The sequence below is a fragment of the Acinonyx jubatus genome, chromosome D1, assembly GCF_027475565.1.
Source record: "Acinonyx jubatus isolate Ajub_Pintada_27869175 chromosome D1, VMU_Ajub_asm_v1.0, whole genome shotgun sequence".
Taxonomy (NCBI): domain Eukaryota; kingdom Metazoa; phylum Chordata; class Mammalia; order Carnivora; family Felidae; genus Acinonyx; species Acinonyx jubatus.
Window position 1 is genome coordinate 32,077,010 of NC_069390.1, and position 21,491 is coordinate 32,098,500.

General features: G+C 36.8%; 1 protein-coding gene across 9 annotated transcripts in view; it reads right to left on the reverse strand.

Moving 5' to 3' along the window:
- METTL15 (methyltransferase like 15) overlaps positions 1-21,491 on the reverse strand; it is a 215,244-nt gene that overhangs the window by 53,361 nt on the left and 140,392 nt on the right. For all 9 annotated transcript variants that reach the window (XM_053203357.1, XM_053203356.1, XM_015066894.3 and 6 more), the window contains 2 exons: positions 12,215-12,406; positions 8,001-8,179 (listed from right to left, as the gene is read on the reverse strand). In XM_053203357.1, the coding sequence (XP_053059332.1) occupies positions 8,001-8,179; positions 12,215-12,406 (371 nt within the window). The remainder of the gene's footprint in view (positions 1-8,000; positions 8,180-12,214; positions 12,407-21,491) is intronic.

A 21,491-nucleotide genomic window follows, 5' to 3' on the forward strand; every position in this document is an offset into this window, starting at 1 on the left:
GATTACTAGGTATCTACTGTGTGCCATGCACTTTTCTATAGATAGCTATCACTTCTCCCCCTAAAGACTCAACTCAAAGGTCTCCTTTCTGTAACTTCTACTTAACCCTTCTCCACAATAAATTAAACCCTCTCACTACATCAAAATCAACTTCTCCCTTCTCTGGGTTCCCATACCTTTTCAATCATGACTCTACTCTATACAGCACTTATCACAGGGTGACAGAGTGAGCTGCTTTTTTGACTCTCTCCCATATGAGAGATGTGAGATCCTGGAAGACTGAGCTGTCAGCATCCTCCAGCAACAGTTCACACTGTACCTTAATTATGAGAAAGGGATCTAGCGTCCTAAATAAGAGCACAGAGTCTACAGTGAGATTACTTCTAATTCCAGCTCCATGTGACAAGAGACAAGTTACCTAGACTCTGTGCTTCAGTTTACTCATATATAAAATGGGGATAAAAACAGTACCCACCTTGTAGGTTATTGAGGATCGATTTAATACATGAAAATAATTTAGGATAGTGTCTTATATTTGCTCAATAAGTGTTAGCTAGCATTCATCATAATCATCACCATCGTCATCATCATCATTATCATCATCATCAAATTAGGCTTGGGCCACCATTACTTGGGATTAGGGCAATCCCTGCTCCCCACGTGATACTTCAAACTGAGAATGGCCAGGTTTTTAGAAGGAAAAAAGATTTTTCAGGTTTCTTTCTTTCTTTCTTTCTTCTTTCTTTCTTTCTTTCTTTCTTTCTTTCTTTCTTTTTCTTTCTTTCTTTCTTTCTTTCTTTCTTTCTTTCTTTCTTTCTTTCTTTCCATATTTCATTTTTTTCTGAGTTGGGCTTCTTGTACAGAATGTCTCTTGGAAAGATTACTTATTAAAATAAGAAATAAGTTTACTTATGAAATGTCATTTGATAATTTAGTTGGCATGAAGTTACCATACTAATGTACACAGTGTATAACAGATTGAACTCAAGAGATTTAAATGACAGAATAACTGCCTTATCATAGGCGGTGACAATGACAATTGTAACTCACTGGCAAGCCATCCAAATTTGACTGTAGGTTTGACCATACTACAGAGTGACAGATCGACCAGAGAGTGACAATTGAACTCTCTGACATCTTCATTTATTTCATAATCATGGCAATGTTAGTATACAGAGTGCTTTTGGGGGAAGATGGAGGGAGTAACATGCAAGTTATTAAAACAATAAAAGGATGGCAAACTGGTCTAATTAATTTCATCAGGAAAAAGTTGCACTAAAATTTGATGGCAATGACTACTTCTTAACGAATGCTGCACTTCATTTATTTTGTATTTTGGATGTTTCTCTCCAGATTAACAAAGCTTTGTTGGAAAAATATAATGATTTCAGATACAAGCAGATGCATAAGCTATTAATGCTACTGTGGAAAGATATACCTTATATGCCAGTGCAGAAAAAAAAAAAAAAAAAAAGATTCTTCTTTTTTCTAAAAGTCACATAATCCCTAAGGGAAGAAAAGCTTGGAATGAAGCAATTAGCCTATCACAAATCACACGGTTTGGCTGTGGACAGGTATTCATTGGTATGAGATCACAGTCATAGTTCTGACTAGTGCACTTGTTTGTTCCCTGGATCTTCTCAGGTCTGGATAGAGAGAAGTAGAAAATGCTTATAGTTGTATATACACTTTACAATTCACAGAGAACTTTCTTACATACCACCATCTCATTTATTGGTCATAGCAAGAATTAGTTATTCTTCTTTTCCAGATGAGGAAATAAGGATCAGAGAAGTGATTTACTCAAGTTCACAGAGCACATAAATAGCAGAATCAGACAAAGAACTTGAGAATTTTTGATTCCATGTCCTAGGGAGTCTCATCTATTCCTCAAGCTGTTCTAATTTATACTGAGTACTTGGATGCTTAGGTCTCCCCCCTCTTCAGTGTGAAGGGGAGAGTACAATTGATTCTCAGTAACACCTAGCAACTTATACTTTTTTCCCTGAATTTTCATTTTACCTTGGCTGGGAATGTACACATCTTTTTATTGATTTATTTGTTCAACAAGCATCCATTAAGATCTGGCCATGTACCCAGTTCATGAGTCAGAATAAAGGTTACATAGAAGTTTCAGTCAGGGAATAAAGTCTATATATTTAATCAACAAGAATCAAACAAATCTAAGAAACCTACCCCCTCCGTTTTACCATTCAAAAATTGATATTGTATGCCTTCTGTCACTTTTTGATTATCAGCGCATTGATTATATATTTTGTGAATTTGAATCTAAATTCCAATGATCTGAAAAGCATACTTTGATTTTGGCATGTGCTTGGAAGCTGAGTGAATTTCAATATTACAAAACATAGTTACATTATGAACAAAATAACAAATGGTCATAATCATCAATATTATTCACTTCCATTTCAAGACGAGAAAGAAAAGGCCTAGAACTGTTCGAGTCTACACAGGAAGCAAGCAGAACCAGGACTTGAACTAAACTCTCTTTGTTAAACTGAATTTAATAATTAAGTTTCCCTTGATGTATCCAGAGAATGGAAAGAACAATGGAATATGGAATAAAATATGGACAGCCTTTTGAGACAATATTCAGAGGTATGTCTAGAAACAATCCCATTTTTTAAGCCTCTGTAAATCAAATATACACAAATTCTGCAAAATCTAGACCACAGCCATGTTTTTTAAAAAATTAAGTACATAAATCTTTTTCCTGGGGAGCTGGAGGGATTATTATATGTATCATTTCCCATTATTAAAGATTCTTAATTAATAAAAATATTTTATTAGTGTTATTTTTCTTACCAGCACCTCTAAAGAATAAGGGAAGAAAAATATCATTTCAGCCTAAAGATGAATAAACTAAAATACTGGGTAGGCAGTGTGTTTGTCTAATTTACCTGAGTACTTTAGTGTTAATGTTATTAGTGCATATTGGTGTGGGAGAGATTCAGTTTATGGTCTACAAGACTGAACACCAATTTTTTACTAACATTGATGTTATTTCACTGAATACCAACTGCATAAAAGCAAAACCTTCCTGGATCTATGTGATTTTCTTTATTTGATAAATTAACCTTGAAAAAGCATTTACCAAATGTCTTCCAAGGGCCAAAATTATGATAAGTGCTGGGGACACCCTGATGAGTAAAAGAGTCACAGCAGTGCCCTCACAGTGCTTAGTATCTGGAGCAGCGCCATCCAATAGAAATATAATGCAATCTACATATGTGATTTAAAAATTTCTACAGCCACGTTAAAAAAGTAAAAAGAAACAGGTACAGTTAATTTTAATACTGTATGTAACTCGATAATTTCTAAAATGTTACCATTTCAACATAGAATGAACATATAAATTTTTGAGATACATTAAATTCTTTTTTCAAACTAAGGTGTGTATTTTACATATGTGACCTCTCAATTAGGAGCAGCCGCATTTCAAGAATTCCAAAGACACATGTGGCTACTGGCAAGTGTACTAGATAGTATAGGTCTAGGGGAGAAGTTAAATAGAAAGCAATAAGAACAGTGTCAGTACTTCGGCAGGGAAATTCAGTACTATGGGGAGCATGTGGGAGAACACCTCAACTAACTAATCTGTGTAGAGCTTGAAAAACCTTCCTGGAGGAAGTGACACTTTTAACTAAAGCTCAAAAGGATGAGCTGGCATTAACCACAGGAGAGGATAGGGGTTGGGCACTCTAGTGTTAATGTTAATAATATCCAAGGCCTGGAGTAGAGGGACTGTGGTGTGCCGGAAAGACACGACCATCAGGACTCTAGCATGGCTGGAACGGAGATTACTATGGAGAAGCAACAGAGATGAAAACGAAAAGGTAGAAACCGGTCCATGAAAAGCTTTGCAAGCCATGTAAAGGAATTTGGACTTTATTCTAAGGAATTCATCCTTTCTAAAGACTTAAGGCCTCTATTTATGGAACTAGCAATTTCAGACTGAAATGTGCTCCTCTTCACTGAAATACAAGGGGGGAGTAAGATAGATGGAGATGAAAAGGCTAAAATGCAAGATGACCACTTATTAGAGGTAATGAAGAATTTGGCTCTACATTAAATTAGTCCCTCAGGCCATTTTCAAGTCTTAAATTTCATAAATCCAATTTTTCAGCTATAACTGCATTAGGATAGAAACTATGCTTAACAAAATGTGACTTGTTATTTATAAATTATTTTTGGAGGGAACACTATCTAACATGTGTGACATATTAACATTGAAATTTCTGCCTAGCAGTTCTGAATAGTGTGTATGAATAGTGAAGTCCCACAGGTCGTTTCTGGAATTATAAATTACTAATTTGGTAATTTACAAAGTAATCCATGGTAGTTATAAGTTTCCTGCCTCAATTTGCAGCCTTGAGTCTGTCTTCTGGTGCTGATAGGATATGGAAGAGTACTGGAGTATACTCATTTGTACTAGTGAAATGCACCAGGCTCTAGGTTCCACAAATTACAACTTACTTACTTGAATTATTATATAATCCCACTAAGTATATTGTGATTACAAGTGTGATGGTCTTCCTTGTCCTTAATGGATTATTAGCTTTTTGAAAGCAAGGGGAATGATTTATATTTCCATCAATATATGGGTTTTACCATGTGTCAGGAACTGTGGCATATTTCCCAGAGTGCCTGGATAATCTTGAACATATTTAGCATGAATTTATTAGAACCAGAAAAGATGTCCAAATATAGTCACAGCATATTATAGCTTGACAAAATACATGTTTGTTAAATAAAGATATTGCTTAGGAGCTGTACCAGCTTGAATAGTGTCCCCCCAAGTTTGTGTTTACCAGGAAGCTGTGAACGTGACTTTATTTCAAAATAAGGTCCTTGCAGATATAATCAAGTTGAGGACATACTCTATTAGGGTAGGTGCTAAATCCAATATGGCTGGTGTCTTTATACTAAAGATAAATTTGGACACAAAAAACATGTATGGGGATAGTGAGAGTGGAGGCAGAGACTCAGTGATGCATACACAAGCCAACGAACACCAGGGATTATTGGCAAGTGCCAGACACAAGGTAGCGTCAAGGAGGTAGCTATTCTCCCCCAGAGCCCTGCTGATACCTTCATTTAGGACTTCTGGCCTCCAGAACTGTGAAAGAATAAATTTGTGTTATTTTAAGCCACCAAATATGTGGTACTTTATTAATACAGCACTAGGAAATGCAACTAATAGAGGAACCTTCCTGGGCCCTCCATTGTTTCCCATATTTCCTTCATGAATTAGCTCTCTTAAGAGACTTCTGTTTAATGGACTTGACAGATTAATCCCTTTCTCTGTTAAACTGTCTCAGCATGGTATTTTACTCTCGAATATTCCTATACAGTCCTGCTCCCACCAAAAGAGCTGTAAGCCAAGAGCACTTACTATTGCCATTAAATAATTCAATCAAATATTACATAAACTGGTGAAATATGAATGCAAAAGGAAAGACATCTGCTGTTCCCATGAAAAGTAAATTGGAGACTTTGGAGAGTCTTAATAAAGATAAGTCATGTAAAAAATGCAATCAAATTAGATGTAGGTGAGGTAATTATGAAAGATTTAAAAAATTATGAAAATGTAGAAAATTAAGAAAATCTAGAAAATATGCTCAGATTGCTTTGTAAGTACCTTTGAACTCTAAGTTCGTTTTAATAAAAATAAAATCAGCGCTTGTAGAAAGTATGCCATGGGTATGGTTTATGTAAGAATGGACTTTGTGGAACTGCAATTAAGACCTGAGCATCTCCATATATATAAATATGGATAGGTTCTATAAATTCTCTCCATGTACCAACTCTTTCTATTACCCACACAATCATAACTTCAGACTACAACAATAAGAGGGTTTCCACTATAAGTAGAAAAACCTTGTTTACTATTACCATTTTTTAATCTAGTCACCTCTGACCCATTTTTCATTAGTACTCAGTATAATGCCTGGTATATACCAGCCTCTTCCAAAATATTTTGTGAATGAATGAGCATAAAATGCAAACTGTTTTTTTTATGTTTTTTCCTTTTCTACAGAATTATATCATCAGCAATAAAGTTGTATTATTATGGGCTGATTTGAACTATAAAAATGGACTCATTATGGGGAACTCAATCTTTTAATGGCATTTATTAAAGCCTACACATATATGAATATTCTCACTTTTACAATATCATTTGTCATAGCCCTAATACGTTTTTCACATCATAATCTTTCTGAAAGTACTTAAATTGTTTCTATTCTACATCTTGATATAATTTCTCTGTAATGCCACAGTGTTAGTACCCCAAGTTCGAAGATTAGGACCTTGAGACCAAAAAATTAATATCTTAAAGGCAAAAATACCCAGTTATGCCTCTGATTCTAGATTAGTACAGACTCTGTCATTAATTAGGCTGTATACCTTCGAGGATACTATTGACCCTCTCAGAGTCGCAGTTTCTTCAGTTATCAGATGAGGTTTTTGATTGGCTGACTGCCCTCAGCCCTAGTCTTCATTTTCAGCACCAGAAAATTCTGGATTTTCTTATGAATAAAAAATGTGACTTTTCACTGTCATCATTTCCATATGGGAGACAGAGAACAACACATATAGCTAGTTAAATCATGACAAAAAGGTAAGGTAAGGTGGTAATGTTTAGTGAGTATGGGATGGAAAGAAAGGGACACAAGACAGAGCATGAATTAATGCAGCCTACTAGTACAAACTCTTTTGGGGAAACAAATATAATGGCATATTTTATGATCATCTAACCCACAAGAATTGTGCTCTTAGTTGCCTAAATGAATCTCAGTGGTAAGTTGGAAGGGCCTTGAGGTATATATAAAGCTTAAAACATTTAAAGACTTGGTCAACTCTTTATATTTTATTATTCTAACTAAGTAAAATATAGTCTTATTAAGTTATGTCATAAAACAATTGCTATATGATCTCTAAATCTTGATCTGAATGAATTTATAATCAAGCTTTATTCCTTAAATTATAGATAATATTAAGATTAGAGGCAACTAATATCAGGTTCTTTTTACAAGTTATACAATTATTTATTTTTCTCCACTTCTTTAGCTACTTAGGTAACTTAATAGGAGCCATGGGAAAGAAATCCTAATACATTTGGTAAATAAAAATGATGTAGGGTTTCAGATGGCCCACAAGACAAAGAATGTAACATGAATTCTGTTAAATAACTGCAGGAGTTGTATTTTTGCCTTGGAAAACTTTCATCATGGAACACAGCTGTGAAACAACTTTGGCTTCAAACAGAAAGGCTATAATAAAGCACCTCCTAGCTAGACTTAAGTTCAAGAGGTTTATGGTGGCAAACAGAAGAAAAGATGAAATGTTTCAATAAGCCCCTCAGGCTGATTTAGTTAGCATTCACAAAGTAGAATAACCTATACATCACATACCCTTTGTTAGCTGGTTGTTTAGAATAGATGTATGAGTCACTAGATTTTATTTTAGCAGTTGGGCAATGCAATTCTCCTTTTGCCCAAAATATTAAAATGCAGAAATGTGAAACTAAGAGAGGTAATGTCAGATCTTATACAGAATGCTTATCAACCACTGTGATGGATCAAGAAATTCTGCTCTCACCAATCCATGTTGCACCTTGGTAGGCACAATGATAAATTACCTCTCATGAAAAAACAATCTATTGTTCAACTAATCAGCAACTATAGTATATTTTCTTAAATTGTATGGGGAGAGGTGCTGGGGGAGGGAAGCTTGCAGAACCAAAAGAAAGCTGATATAGAGAGAAAGATAGGCAAGATTCTATCCTGAATGATTTTAAGTACAAATGAATCCCTCTGGGAGTTTGGAGGATATGTGTATATGTGTGTGTGTGTGTGTGTGTGTGTGTGTGTGTGTGTGTGTGTGTGTATACATACATACACACACACACACACACATACATATGTTAGTGTTGTTTTTTTTTTCTCTGAGACACTGTTCACAATTAATGAGGGTACCTGCAACGATGCTGGCAAGCTGCTGGGTTCTGGAGATGGGGTAGAGGCTGCGAGCCTGAACGATTGCTGAAGCGATTTTCTTGGCATGCTTCTCCTCCCCGTATGTTCTCAGGATGGAGGCAAGTGCCTGTTGATCTAAAGCGTTCACAACATCAGCTGCGGTGGGCATGTCAGGGTACCTACGCACATGAAGAGCCAATTAGTTCACTGACCTCAGTTTTCATTGACAAGAGGTGAGACTTCAGAGTACTGAAGTCAGGCATACATACACACACAGTCTAAGCATCTGAGGTTTTTCAAGTCAGAGACTGAAATCTTACACAAATGAAATAGATTTTCCATTTCAAATACCCATCATAATGGCAAGAGGGGATTGTGTGTGACATTCATCAAGGTCAAAGGCAGCAGGAAATTAAAATATTTTACTAACATTTAATTCACGAAGTTATTATTCCTTATGCAGATTTCCCCTAAGCCAAAATAATGGAAAATGTTTGGATTTAGTTTGTTGAAAATTTAAACTACCGTTTGATTTTTTTTCACTATAAGAAGATACAAGATACTGACATATTTAAATGAGCCTATATCCCAGGAACTTAACTAAATCTGAGATTATAAAGTAACCGAGTACTGATATGGGAGCACAAATTGAACTTAGAAAGTCTATACAAGAAGGTACTCCCAGTCAGTTTCCCTCACAAAAAACTGAACAATCTTAATGACAATCATGTATATTACTTCAAATATTTAACGATATTGGCTTATAAACTCAGGACTAAAGTCACCATGGGGTAAAACTTAGTAATCAAGAAACAGTACTAAAGCCTAAGTACTAAACTTAGTACTAAACAATACTAAAGCCTTAACAGTACTAAGCCTAAGACAATAATTTTAGGTGGTGGAGACAAAGGAAAACCTCTAGCCAAACAGAACAGATCACATAGTAGGAAACAGCATTCACTCTGTCAGACCATTGCAGTTTACTTTCCTTTAGGGAAACGTGCCAAGGAATTCTAAATGATGAACGAACCGAGAACTTACTTATTGGTAAGACAGCTTTGTTAACAGTATTGTTACTACTCCTGTAATTAATACGTTGGATTGATTGCCAGTATCACACTGTGAGGACTTTAAGTAATAAGGATATGGTAGAGCTTTAAGGCCTAAGAGGGGGGTTGTAAAGAAACACCTGAAAATCCCTTCTTAAAAATAATAACCTGAACCTTGTTAACATATCTAGTGCCTCCAGGAGAATGGCTTGTCCCCTATTTTGTTATGATCTCTCTCTCTCTCTCTCTCTCTCTCTCTCTCTCTCTCTCTGTCTCTCACTGTGTGTGTGTGTGTGTGTGTGAGAGAGAGAGAGAGAGAGAGAGCGCGCGCAACATTGCTTTCCAGATCTGCCTCATTTTTTTTTAGCTGCCATGACACCCCCAGACCAATGAACATCCTGTAACGTAGTCCTGTTTCCATCTCAATAGGCTTTGTTCTGCTAATAATAATAATAACAACAACAACAACAACGAGGAGGAGTCAGATCAACATAGATTAGAATACCTGACTTGCTATTCACACTGAGTAAGACTTTTAACTTACTGAAACCTCAATTTCTAACCTGTAAAATTAAAGTAACCATGCTTTACTTATAGGATTGTTGGGAGAATTAAGGGTGCATGCAGCTGTAAAGCAGATAGTAGAATGTCTGGCACACGGAGAAGGTCAATGAATGTGCATGTCCCCTAGATCTTGCCCATTCCTAAATTTTCCCATCATCATTCTTGGTCTCATTGACAAAATCCCTGCTAGATCTTACCTAGTTGTGCATTCAACTGCCCAAAACCACTGAGCATCAAGATAAACCTTATTAATGATGGTAAATTCAGACCCAAGGGACAAGGTCCAGCTCTACCAGGACAACTCTAAGATTAGTATAGATGGACTTAGCAGTTCTTCATAATACCTTTCTACTTTTAAGTGAGACAATTAAAACAGCATTTTGCTCAAATAGAGTTCAGTGAATAACGGGCATAATTTTATTTTACTCTCATTCTAACATTGAATAGCAATGTACAAGTTTCCATTGTTCCACAAGACAAAAGGGGCAACGCTATGAAAAGCTGACAGGCTACTAGCAGACACATCAGGGTAGGCATTCATAATGAAGAAGTCAAAATCTGCCCCACCCCCCAACTTAACAGGTAAGAGATTTTAACGGTTCTCCAGAGATTTAAAATGACTACATTAACAGAAAGAAAATATTAACATAAGTGGAAATTTATTTATTAACTTCCAGGGAAGAATACAACTAACAACAGTTAGACCTACAAGTACTTGAAACTGTGAACTAACTAAACTATGCTGTAAGATTCTAGTGATAAACGGAACAGGTTAAGAAAGTCTCTTGTGTCCACCTTCACCACAGATATATCAGCCTCCAGGATCTGACTGGCCATACTTTTTGGTGTGGCCTCCCTCTCCCCATGACACCACTTGGGTAAACATTGCACATATTTACCATGATTCTCCTTTTCTATGAATTCATGTGAATGAACTCCCTTTTTCTGAATGCCATATACTTTCTTCAGATCTGTTAATATCTTTGATTAGGTTATACAGTCTGGGCTATCTACCTGGAAGCCACCCTGCTTTCTAAGATATATTTGCTAAACTCAAATCTCATCCATTATGTATTGACTTAGAGTTTAATGTTTAAGGAAAATTTTATTTTCAGGTTCTTAGGGGAAAACCTCAAGAACCCTGATTCACAACTACAATTTGCTGAGAAGTTTTTACATTAACAATATGGGGATTTACTACCATTAACTAGAAGCTTTGTTCATTGTATTTCAGAAGGCATCCTCCTTAACAAGACATAGGAACAGCAGAAATTTGCTTGACATTTTATTACCTCTGCACAACAACCTCAATCTCCAAACATGAAAAGATATTTGACCTTTACTATTAGTCACTGCTTTTTAAAGGATTTTCATTATTTTCTTTTATGACCACATTCTTCATTCAATGAATGCCAACTTGGGAAAAAGAAGGTATAAGACTCAGAACAAAAGGTTCCAGCAAGTATGGGTCACAATCCAAGTTACTAGGTCATATCAGAACATGGGGAAAAGGCTATCTGTGAATAATTAGCATTGGACAAAGAAGTTTGTGGGAAAAGAAGTCAAAGTCAACTCAATATGAATTTGCTGACTTGAATTGGACATTAAATTTCTTATATATAGGTCCTTTGAATAGACTGTAAGAAATTTCGGAAAACCTGTTTGTCTCAGTAGAAATGTTTATGCAGGTCTAGAATTGCAGATTAGTAAGAGTAACAGAATGGTTTGCTTATTCAGATATAAGAAAATCTAACATTTCTCTTAGAAGATAAGGTTCCCAAAGGTAGGGGCCATGATACATAATTTGGCAGTGGTGGTGGGACATGAAATGAGAAAAACATGGTTAAGCTTTGTAGGAACAGGCTGTTCAGTCCCTAAGCCAGTGTTAGGCATAGAGACAAGTGCTAATCTAAGCTTTACAAATTAATTTGGATTTAAAAGAACTTATCCTATACTTTACTAGAATGTGAGCCTCATTGTGTTCAAATGTACCTATTTGAATAATGGAATAATGGAAACAAACTAGTATTTCCATGGTGGTGAGGAATGAACAGGAGGTGTAAAGCTGTCCTATATATAGTACTATGTGGATACAGTACCATAAACTGTAATTTCCCTGGAGAATGTTAAATAAAAGTGACTATACAAGAGACAGCACAAAACACACAATCACTGACCCCTAGAATCCTGCATTTCATGCAGGACTCAAAAGAATATGTGTTAAATAGAGTTCCTTTTACATCTCACAAGAGGCATAGTTGGGCCTGCATAAAAATGGATCCATTGTTTCAGATTCACATTAATCAATATTGTAAGCAGTCTAAAAGCCCATATTGTATCTATAAAAAAGATAATTAGTATGAAAGTTATCCTCCTCACTATTTTGTGTAAAGACAGCAATGATTTTTCTTTTAGAATCTCAAATCTAGAGAAACACTAAAGTCTATAATGAGTAGCAAACAAAACTGATTTATTATGTATGGATAGTGTTAGGTGTGGGCGTGTGATGGGAATTCTGCAGTCTTAAAAGGAAATTAAATTCAGGGTGTTTTTGCAAAATTGATTTCTTGTTGTGAGGAGAAATGCTTTATCAATACTCACCTGCCACCATCCATTCTCATGTCCAAGGGGCCGTCCTTCCGAAGGGAAAAACCTCTTTCAGGAGCATCAAGTTGCATGGAGGAACACCCAAGATCCAAAAGAACTCCATCCAAAGTCCCTGGCTGCACTCCAGCTTTCATTAATAAGGCTTCTGCCTGGCTGAACTGGCCTAGCATAGCTCGGATCTGTTTACTGTGAATAAACCCAGGAGATGGGAGAAAAGACTTCTGTTATATTAAATTCTTAAGGTCTATGATCAATGAAACGAAGTGTATCCTATTATTAGCTTATTTAACCAATATATATTTATACCAACCACATGTTTAGTACTACATAAAGACATTTGGAAATGGAAACTTTACATCCTTGGTTTCAACACCAGAGGTGATTTAATGTAATTTTAGTTTTGCTAATAAATGTAATTTATTGTATACCTATGTGAAGGTATACAATAAGTCATTGAATTTGCAAAATCCCTTTGTCAGATCAGGTCATTCACTTTTTTCTTAAAAAAAATAAATCTTAAATCTATAGGTTAGGAAAAAAAAGCACATATCATTTATCAGAAGAATAAATTTAGGGATAACAAATGCTGATGAGGATGTGGAGAAAAGGGAACTGTGCACTGTTGGTGGGAATGTAAATTAGTGCAGCTACTATGGAAAACAATGCAGAAGTTGCTCAAAAAATTAAAAATAGAATTACCATAGGATCCAGCAATTCCACTTCTGTAAATATATCAAAAGGAAATGAAAACATTCTGTTCAAGAGATATGTGCACCCCCGTTTTCATAGCAGCATTATTTACAATAGCCAGAACACGCAAACAACTTAAGTGTCCACCAAAAGATGAATAAAGAAGCTGCATACACACACACACACACACACACACACACACACACACACACACACACACACACAGGAATATTATTCAGCCACAAAAGAGGAAGGAAGTCCTGTCATTTGTGACAGCATATATGGACCTTAAGGGCATTATGTTAAGTAAAATAAATCAGAGAAAGACAAATACTATATGATCTCACATGTGAAATCTTAAAAAATGAGAGAGAGAGAAAAAAGCCAAATTGATTAAAAAAAAAAAAGGCAGATCAGATTTGTGATTACCAGAGGTAGGAGATGGGGAAAAAGAGAATTTGATGAAGGTGGTTAAAAGGTAGAAATGTCCAGATAAATAAAGTGAATACATATGATGGATATTAACTAAACTTATCGTGGTAATCATTTGACAATATATGTTGGTCAAATCATTACACTGTACACCTTAAAATTAATACAGTGCTATATGCATTACTATCTCAATAAAACTGGAAAAAATAAATTTTTGAGTAAGCCAATTTAATTACAACAAATAATAAAGTAGAGATCACAGAAAAAAGATACGTCAAACATCTTCAAGCAAAGCATTTTAGCTTTCTCCATATTTTTCCCATAATTTAGGATAGGGGTACTGTGTAGCTGCATACTTGAAGCATGAAACTATGCTTAAAATAAATACCTTCTTGCAGAAGCATGTTTTAGCTTTCAGCAGGGATTTTGAAATCAATGGAGCATTCAAAATCAACAGACAGGCAAGAAGTTGGGATCACCTTGCAGCTATACTAATTCTCCTTCCTACACAAAGTGAGATGCTGCCTGCAGGGTTCTTCGGAAGCCTTAGGGCAACTGGTATGCATTTTGGATGGGGAATGAGAAGAGAAAAAAAATGGCAACTCTCCCAAGACCTCATTCCCTCCATCTACAGGTGGATAGGGTGAATTTGGATTTCAACAGTGTTGGGGAATTCGTATTTATAATGTTTACTTATGTGTTATGTTTAAGGAGAATTTCACTGCTCATTGGTAATTTTTTCCCAAATTTGAATGGAGAAAGTGATTCTCAGATTCACTCCCCAAAAATTCATTGAATATCTGCTATCTCTCAGGCATTATGTTAATTGAAGGTATATAAAAATTAATAAAGCATGGCTTTCCAAGCTTTGAAATGAGAGGAAGAAATGTACAAATGAATAGTCTGTGAAACAACCTGATGGGGGCTAATCGTAGAAAGATGGATTGTTATGTCTGTCTTTGGAAAATATAAAATGAATGCTAATACTAATACCGGGAACACAAAAAATAGAATCATGGGATTGAAAAGCAACTCACAAATCACTTATTCCAATTATTTAACTGATGTTTGAATCTCTTCCCTCTCCACTATCACAGTTGAATGGCCTGGGTTCGGGGGGGGGGGGCAGTTATTTTTTAGCCACCTCCCGTTCACCCCATTGGTGAGGGAAGGATTCCCATTCTAGGATTATGGACATTCATTGCTTGAAATATGGCACCTGACCACTGGACAGATGAGATTGACAGTTTATTAATCACACACAGTTACAGCCCAGGGGAGGAGGGCAGCATGTGCCCTGCATGGCTACAAGGGGGTTGTACTCACAGACAGAATGGGCAGGCAGAGGCTGTAGGATGCAGGTTTTATACTAACAAAAGAGCAGTGGCCCTTCATTCCCATGAAAGTGATTGTCTTGTCTGAGTAATTCCATGGGCAGGGAACTGAAACCTGCTTTTCAATGATAAGCAGATGTTGTTAACAAGGGTCATTTGGCTCAGGGACTTTTATCTGTGGGAGCACAGTGGGGAGGACAATTTTTGGTTGGTCCACTGGAGGATCTCCTAGTTTTCCTCAGATGTCAAGAACACATAATATTGGGATTTTATTTTAAGGCCTTACACCACAATCCCCTGGTCCGTGTTTGAACAGTGCCAATAATAAGAACTCACTACTGTTTTCTTAGTTATTTTTTAGTTGATAGCTGTTTCCTCACTATTTCTACAATTTTTCCTCTTGGTGTCAGTCTATGTAAAACAACTGAAAACTCACAACCATGGAAGCCTTTTACATTTCTTCTGTTGGTCATTGTAAGGGATATTTGTTGGCTACCTCTTAGTTGCCAATCTCTGTTTCAACAGGACCTCAAAATTTCAGCCATGTATTTTGGAAGAGACTCATTATATCTATGATGGTTTATGTGTCAACTCGGCTAGGCTACAGTACCCAGTTATTTAATCAGACAATAATCAAGGTGTTGCTGTGCAGGTAGTTTGTAGATATGGTTAATAATCAGTTCACTCTGGGGGAGCCTGGGTGGCTCAGTTGCTCAAGTGACCAAATCTTAATATCATCCCACGTGGTGACCACTCAGGTGTGAGACTGAGCCCTGTGGCAGGCTCTGCACACAGGGTGAAACCTGCTTGGGATTCTCTCCCTCTTCCTCTGCCCCTCCCCTGCTTGCACACATGCACTCTCTCTCAAAATAAATACACTTGCACACACAATTTATATATAAAAATATATTTTATGTATAGTCTATAAATTATAATATATATCAATATATAATACAATATATGTAAGTGTGTGTGTGTGTGTGTGTGTATGTGGGTATCTTTTGCTGATTCTATTTCTCCTGAGAATCTTGACAGACGTAGTATCTTAGCTCAAGATGTAGATTTGTGGGGGCGCCTGGGTGGCTCAGCTGGTTAAGCATCCAATTCTTGGTTTTGGCTCAGGTCATGATCTCACAGTTCGTAAGTCTGAGCCCTGTTGTCAGGCTCAGCACTGACAGTATGGAGCCTGCTAGGGATTCTCTGTCTCCCTCTCCCTCTACCCCTCCTCTATGTGCTCTCTCTCTCTCAAAAATAAATAAATAAACTTTAAAAAAAAGATGTAGATTTGTGATTAGCCATCCTAATTTACATACCATCTCCAAGCCTATATAATTTGTTCAGAGACTGGCATATGTCACAATTCTACCCAGTGAGATATAAGAGATATTTCCTAGGGATTTAGGAAAAGAAAATTACTCTTTCTTTCAATGAACTATATAGGAAGAAAAAGGTTTTTCAGGCTCTCACTTGACATGAAAGAAGCACACTGCCTGGACTGTTGCCAGCAAATATCCTGACCCAAAGAAAGGAGAGAGTAACCATTTTTGGCCAAAACAGCCACTAGATTGAGCCTCAAATAAAATCCCCAACTTGTCTTAGAACTTTTGAGTTACATAAACCCATAAGTTGTTTGTTATTGAAGCCAGTTAGAAATGCTTTTTCTCTTACTATGGCAGACAAACATCATAACTATTGTAACTATCATGCTCCTTTAAGTCTTCTTTCCTCCAAACCATACTCTTGTTTCTTCTGCTATATTCTCCATTAAAAAAGAAAATCTATCATGCTAGACGCTCTTTTCTGAATGTGTTCCAGTTTGCCTATGCCCCTTGATCTAAATTCTATAATGATCAGCATGGAATAAAGTCAATTCTGGCCTTTTCTTATTGTAGTTACTATATTAACGCAGCTCGATATCAAAATAATTTTAGAATTGATTTCACACCATTGCCTTATGGTACCTAATACCCTTCAGTTTTTTTCCTGTACACAGTTGCTAAGCTTCCTCCATCACTGTTTGTATAGCTTTGTTTTGTCAAATGTTGTGGATCTAAGTATAATTTCTGCCCTACACATTCTCTACAACCCTTTAGGATCCAGGTATTACCTTTAACCACAGAATCTTCTTTATATTTCAGCAAAACCTCCAACAAATCACTCCTTCCCAGTCTTAATTCCTTAGTATTACAGCTATTATCCTGCTTGAAGCTAACATACTTGTAAAATAACAAGTAACATCTTATAAGGAGTGTTTGCATTCTTGGGTGCCCTCAAACATAATTGTTTAACACACAGTACTCATACAGTTTTATGCCTGACTATTAGTAAATAGTAAAAATACAATCCTTGTGGTACAAAACTCAGTGTAAAACACAAGTATGAAAATGTCACATGGGAACAAAAGTAACCACATGGCAACAGCACAAAGTAAATCATGTGGCAGATCATTAAGGCAGTTTTCTGATGCTGAAATCAGTTATATGTTTCCAGAATTAGATCGTTCTCACAGTCAAAAAACCATCCACAATGTTTACTGACCAATCTGTCGAATGAAAACTCAGCCTTAACTTCAGACCCCGGGGCATTATTTCATATATACAATTATGTTCAGGCTAATTTTCCTGGACAGGCACATTCCATGCCCCCTTTTCTCTTTCTTCCTCCCTTCCTTCAAATTTTAATTTTCAGTGTTTTTTGCATATGTATTTCACAAGGATTATAAAACAAGTAACAGTGGGGCGCCTGGGTGGCTCAGTCGGTTAAGCGCCCGACTTCAGCTCAGGTCACGATCTCGCGGTCCGCGAGTTCGAGCCCCGCGTCGGGCTCTGGGCTGATGGCTCAGAGCCTGGAGCTTGCTTCCGATTCTGTGTCTCCCTCTCTCTCTGCCCCTCCCCCGTTCATGCTGTGTCTCTCTCTGTCTCAAAAATAAATAAACGTTTAAAAAAAAAAATTTAAAACAAGTAACAAAGTGTGAATTGGCCAGGGAGGATCATGATGGTCACAAAAAATAGAGGCAAACCAGGACATTTAGCCATAATTACAAATGCACAATTTGTTCAAATTGTCATCATCGTGTGTCATCACCTTAGGCTCCCCAGGATGTAATCAGAATACTACTGTGACTCAAAGCACATCCTATGTGAGAATGGTTCTGCAACCCAAACCCAGGAAAAACCAAAGTGCTTAGCAGTAGAGTGTCAACAATACCTTGGTTGCTGGAAGCCATTTATGAGGTTCTCTGTGATAATCTTGATTCTAACAAGTCATCTGCACTTTGAGTACAAGTGATGGGTCTGTTTATTATAAAGGACTAAGGTGCACTGGGATATACTGCGGTGGTGATATAAGAGTAGTTACAACTCACTGTGTATTTATTTGATTTAGGATTGAATGTGGCACATCATCCCTCCTCTAACTGCACATAAAGTCTAATAATAAGGGTTTAAGGATGTTAGAGATGGATTACTCTACAAATTATAAAAGTGGATCCAACTCACAGGGTTGAAAATCTTGGAGTTAACATGAATACCTATCCATCTTGGTTTTAAAACCCCAAAACTCCAATGGTTTATAAAATGCTTGATACAAAAGAGGTACTTTGGCTGCCCAGGGATATATAATTTTCAGTTTCATGGAGAGAAGACTTATTTGTGTAGAATCAGGTAACACAATTTAAAACATATGTTTATGTTCAGAAGTTTGAACATAAATGTTCAAAAAACACTGAATTTGGAGACTAACTCTGAGACAGGCTAGGGAAGAAAACCATCACTATTATACTTTTCCTCATAGGATTTAACACTCTTCCACCTTCACCAATAATACTAAATAAATGCTTTAAGTCATTATATGCCTCTAGCCTCAAGTACAGTAATGAACTTTTCCATAATAAACAAATATAGAAACATACACAACTGACAAAAACAAAAAATGGTCCATGAAAATGATTAATGACAGTCTTGATTCTTTCTGAATCACTTAACTTTTGCTGTGTGGCAAACTACCCCAAAACTTACTAGCCTAAAACAACAATTATTTATCAGCTCATATTCTGTGCATCAACAATTTAGGTTAGGCTCAACTGGGTGATTCTTTTGATAGTGGGTGACTGAGGCTTAGTTGGTCTCATTTGGCCTCAATTACAGGTTGGGAAGTTGGCTGGGGTAAACCATGTGTCTCTACCATGTAGCCAGCTAGCCCAACCTTCAACACAGAGTGGTCAAGTTCCAAAAATAGCAAGGTAGGACAACCCCAATACAGAAGTACTTTTTAAGTTTCTGATTATGCCAATGGGATTTTCTAATATCCCAATGGCCAAAGGAAGCCCACAGCTCAATTCAGGTTCAAAGGCTATAAAATTAGATTCACCTCTTGATAAAAATAGTAAAGATATATTACAAGGGAGTATGTAGAGAAAAGAGAGGGATTACAGTGGGCATTTTTGCAAACAATGTACCACTTTCTTTGTATTTAGGAGTGAATTTGAAAGTAGGAAGGAGAAAAAAAAATCCCTCTAGATTCTCTTCTACGGAGTTAGAATTTATATTACAGAGTAGCTTCCTCTACAGGCATCACAAGAAATACGCAGTGGTGAGTGGTGGTGTTTGATGTTAGAATTCAGAGGAAGACTAAGGTGCTAGGTTCTGATACCAGAAATACAACTCTGGGCAGAGACCAACAAGGAGTCTGCCATATGGGTCTGGCAAGAGCTAATACGTGATCATCTGGGAGGGAGTAGCATGTGGTAGTAGGGGGCCTGCAAGAAAGCAATGTATTGGGAATTAGTTGTGTTCACATCAAGTAAATGTGGCAGCAAATAGGCGGGCTCTAACTGTTGGCCAGACTTTTCCTAAAAAAACAAGTCGTGTAGGTGCTAAACAGGAATAAGGGAAGAGATTCAGGCATAAGACAATAAGCTTAGACACGTAATTAGAACCAGCCCAGTCACTAAAACTAAGGCATCAAATCAGGAGTAGTAGTAAAGGCAACTTGATGCTATCGCTTAGGCTACAGACTAGGCCATCTTCAATCCATTACCGGAGCCCTGTGGTGAAAAATGAGGGTACACTGAACTAGCAGATGGATATGCAGAAAACTCTAATCATATGAACTAGAATGACAAGCAGAGCAATGGAAAGCAGAAGAGAACTAACATGTCTTAAGAAGCTGCCAGGAACAGTACCCAGACACTTCAAGTTTGTTTCACTGAACTTAAAGTGAACTGAATCCAGGGTTCACTTCATCATAAACCTGAATCATTCATTTTGTGTGTACACTTGGAGACATACCTAGGTGATAACATTCCATAAGAGGATAAGAGCAAAATACAAATAGCTTTTTTTTTTTTTTTTTACTGTGGCTCCAGGTCCTTCTTACATTAGCGTCAACATTATTTCATATGAATCCCAATGTACTGCCTATTTTCTAGTCATTAAATTTAATTGATCTGTAGGCAAAAAGCAGGGCCCGTGGCTGCTTTTACCATGTCCTTAGGCCTCCCAAATAGGAATTCAGAGTGAGCCAAAGCAGTGGATGAAACATGTAGTTAATTTGAGCAATGGTAAGAACAAACATCCAGAGTGCTTTCTGTGTGCCAGACCCTATGCTTTATACTTATCAAATCATTTCAGCTCCTGCTAACCTTATGATGTAGGTGACACTATGGCCTGCAATCTGCAGATGAAGAAACAAGTTCAGAGGTGAAGTTATTTATCCAAGTCATACGACTAGTAAGTGGCAGAATTAGAATGCAAACTCAGGCTAGTCTGGCTACTGAGTCTCTGTTTGCAACCACTATACTGTGATACCTTTCAACTTTCTATTTACTTAGTACCATTTCAGATCTCTTACTTCTTATCATTATGACCTTGTCATGATCCACAAGTCTGCCTAGTTTGTCTGATTTTTTTATTAAAATACTTTAATTGTTTTTAATGTTTGCCATCTCTTCATAGTTATAGTTCTTCAGATTCAGCACTCAACAAATATTTGCTGAATAAGGATTATCTATTAGGTGCTGGACACAGGAATATAAAAATGAAAGAGAGCACATAATATAGATAGGTATATGCACAAACTCACTAAATTACAGAGGAGGTGGTTTATTTCTTCTTAAAACAACAGTGGCAGAGTGGAATGGGGACACTGCAGCATAAGGTTTATGTTTAAATCTTGGCTCTGCTACTTATTAAACCCTATGGTATTGGACAAGTTATTTAATTTCTCTCCATTTCAGTTCCTAATATCTCATGCTATTTAAATTTTCCCCTTTTATTTTAAGTTTTTTTTTTTTTTTTTTTGAGGTTGGGGGAGAGAGAGAGAGAGAGAGAGAGAGAGAGCGAGCAAGCAGGGGAGGGGCAGAGAAAGAGGTAAACAGTGAATCCTAAGCAGGCTCTGTGCTGAGAGCATAGAGTCTGACACGGGGCTTGAACCCATGAACTGTGAGATCATGGCCTGAGCTGAAACCAAGAGTCGGATGCTTAACTGACTGAGCCAACCAGGCGCCCCAACTTTCCCCCCTTTAACTCAACTTAGTATGGAAGAAATATCTCAATAAGTTCTGGACTCAGACTGAATCAGACCATTAGCTTTCTAATTCTTTAATTATTTTTGAATCTGACTATGTTAGGTATTGTTAATCTTGACTCCAGCAAGATCTGCACTTGGAATACAAGTTATGGGTCTGCTCTATTACAAAAAACTGTGGTGCACTGGTATGTACTGAGGCTGGTGATGTAAGAGCATTTGATTTGTGTATTTAAGATCGGATATATAACTTCATCCTTCTTCTAGCTGCATACTGTCTAATGATTCTG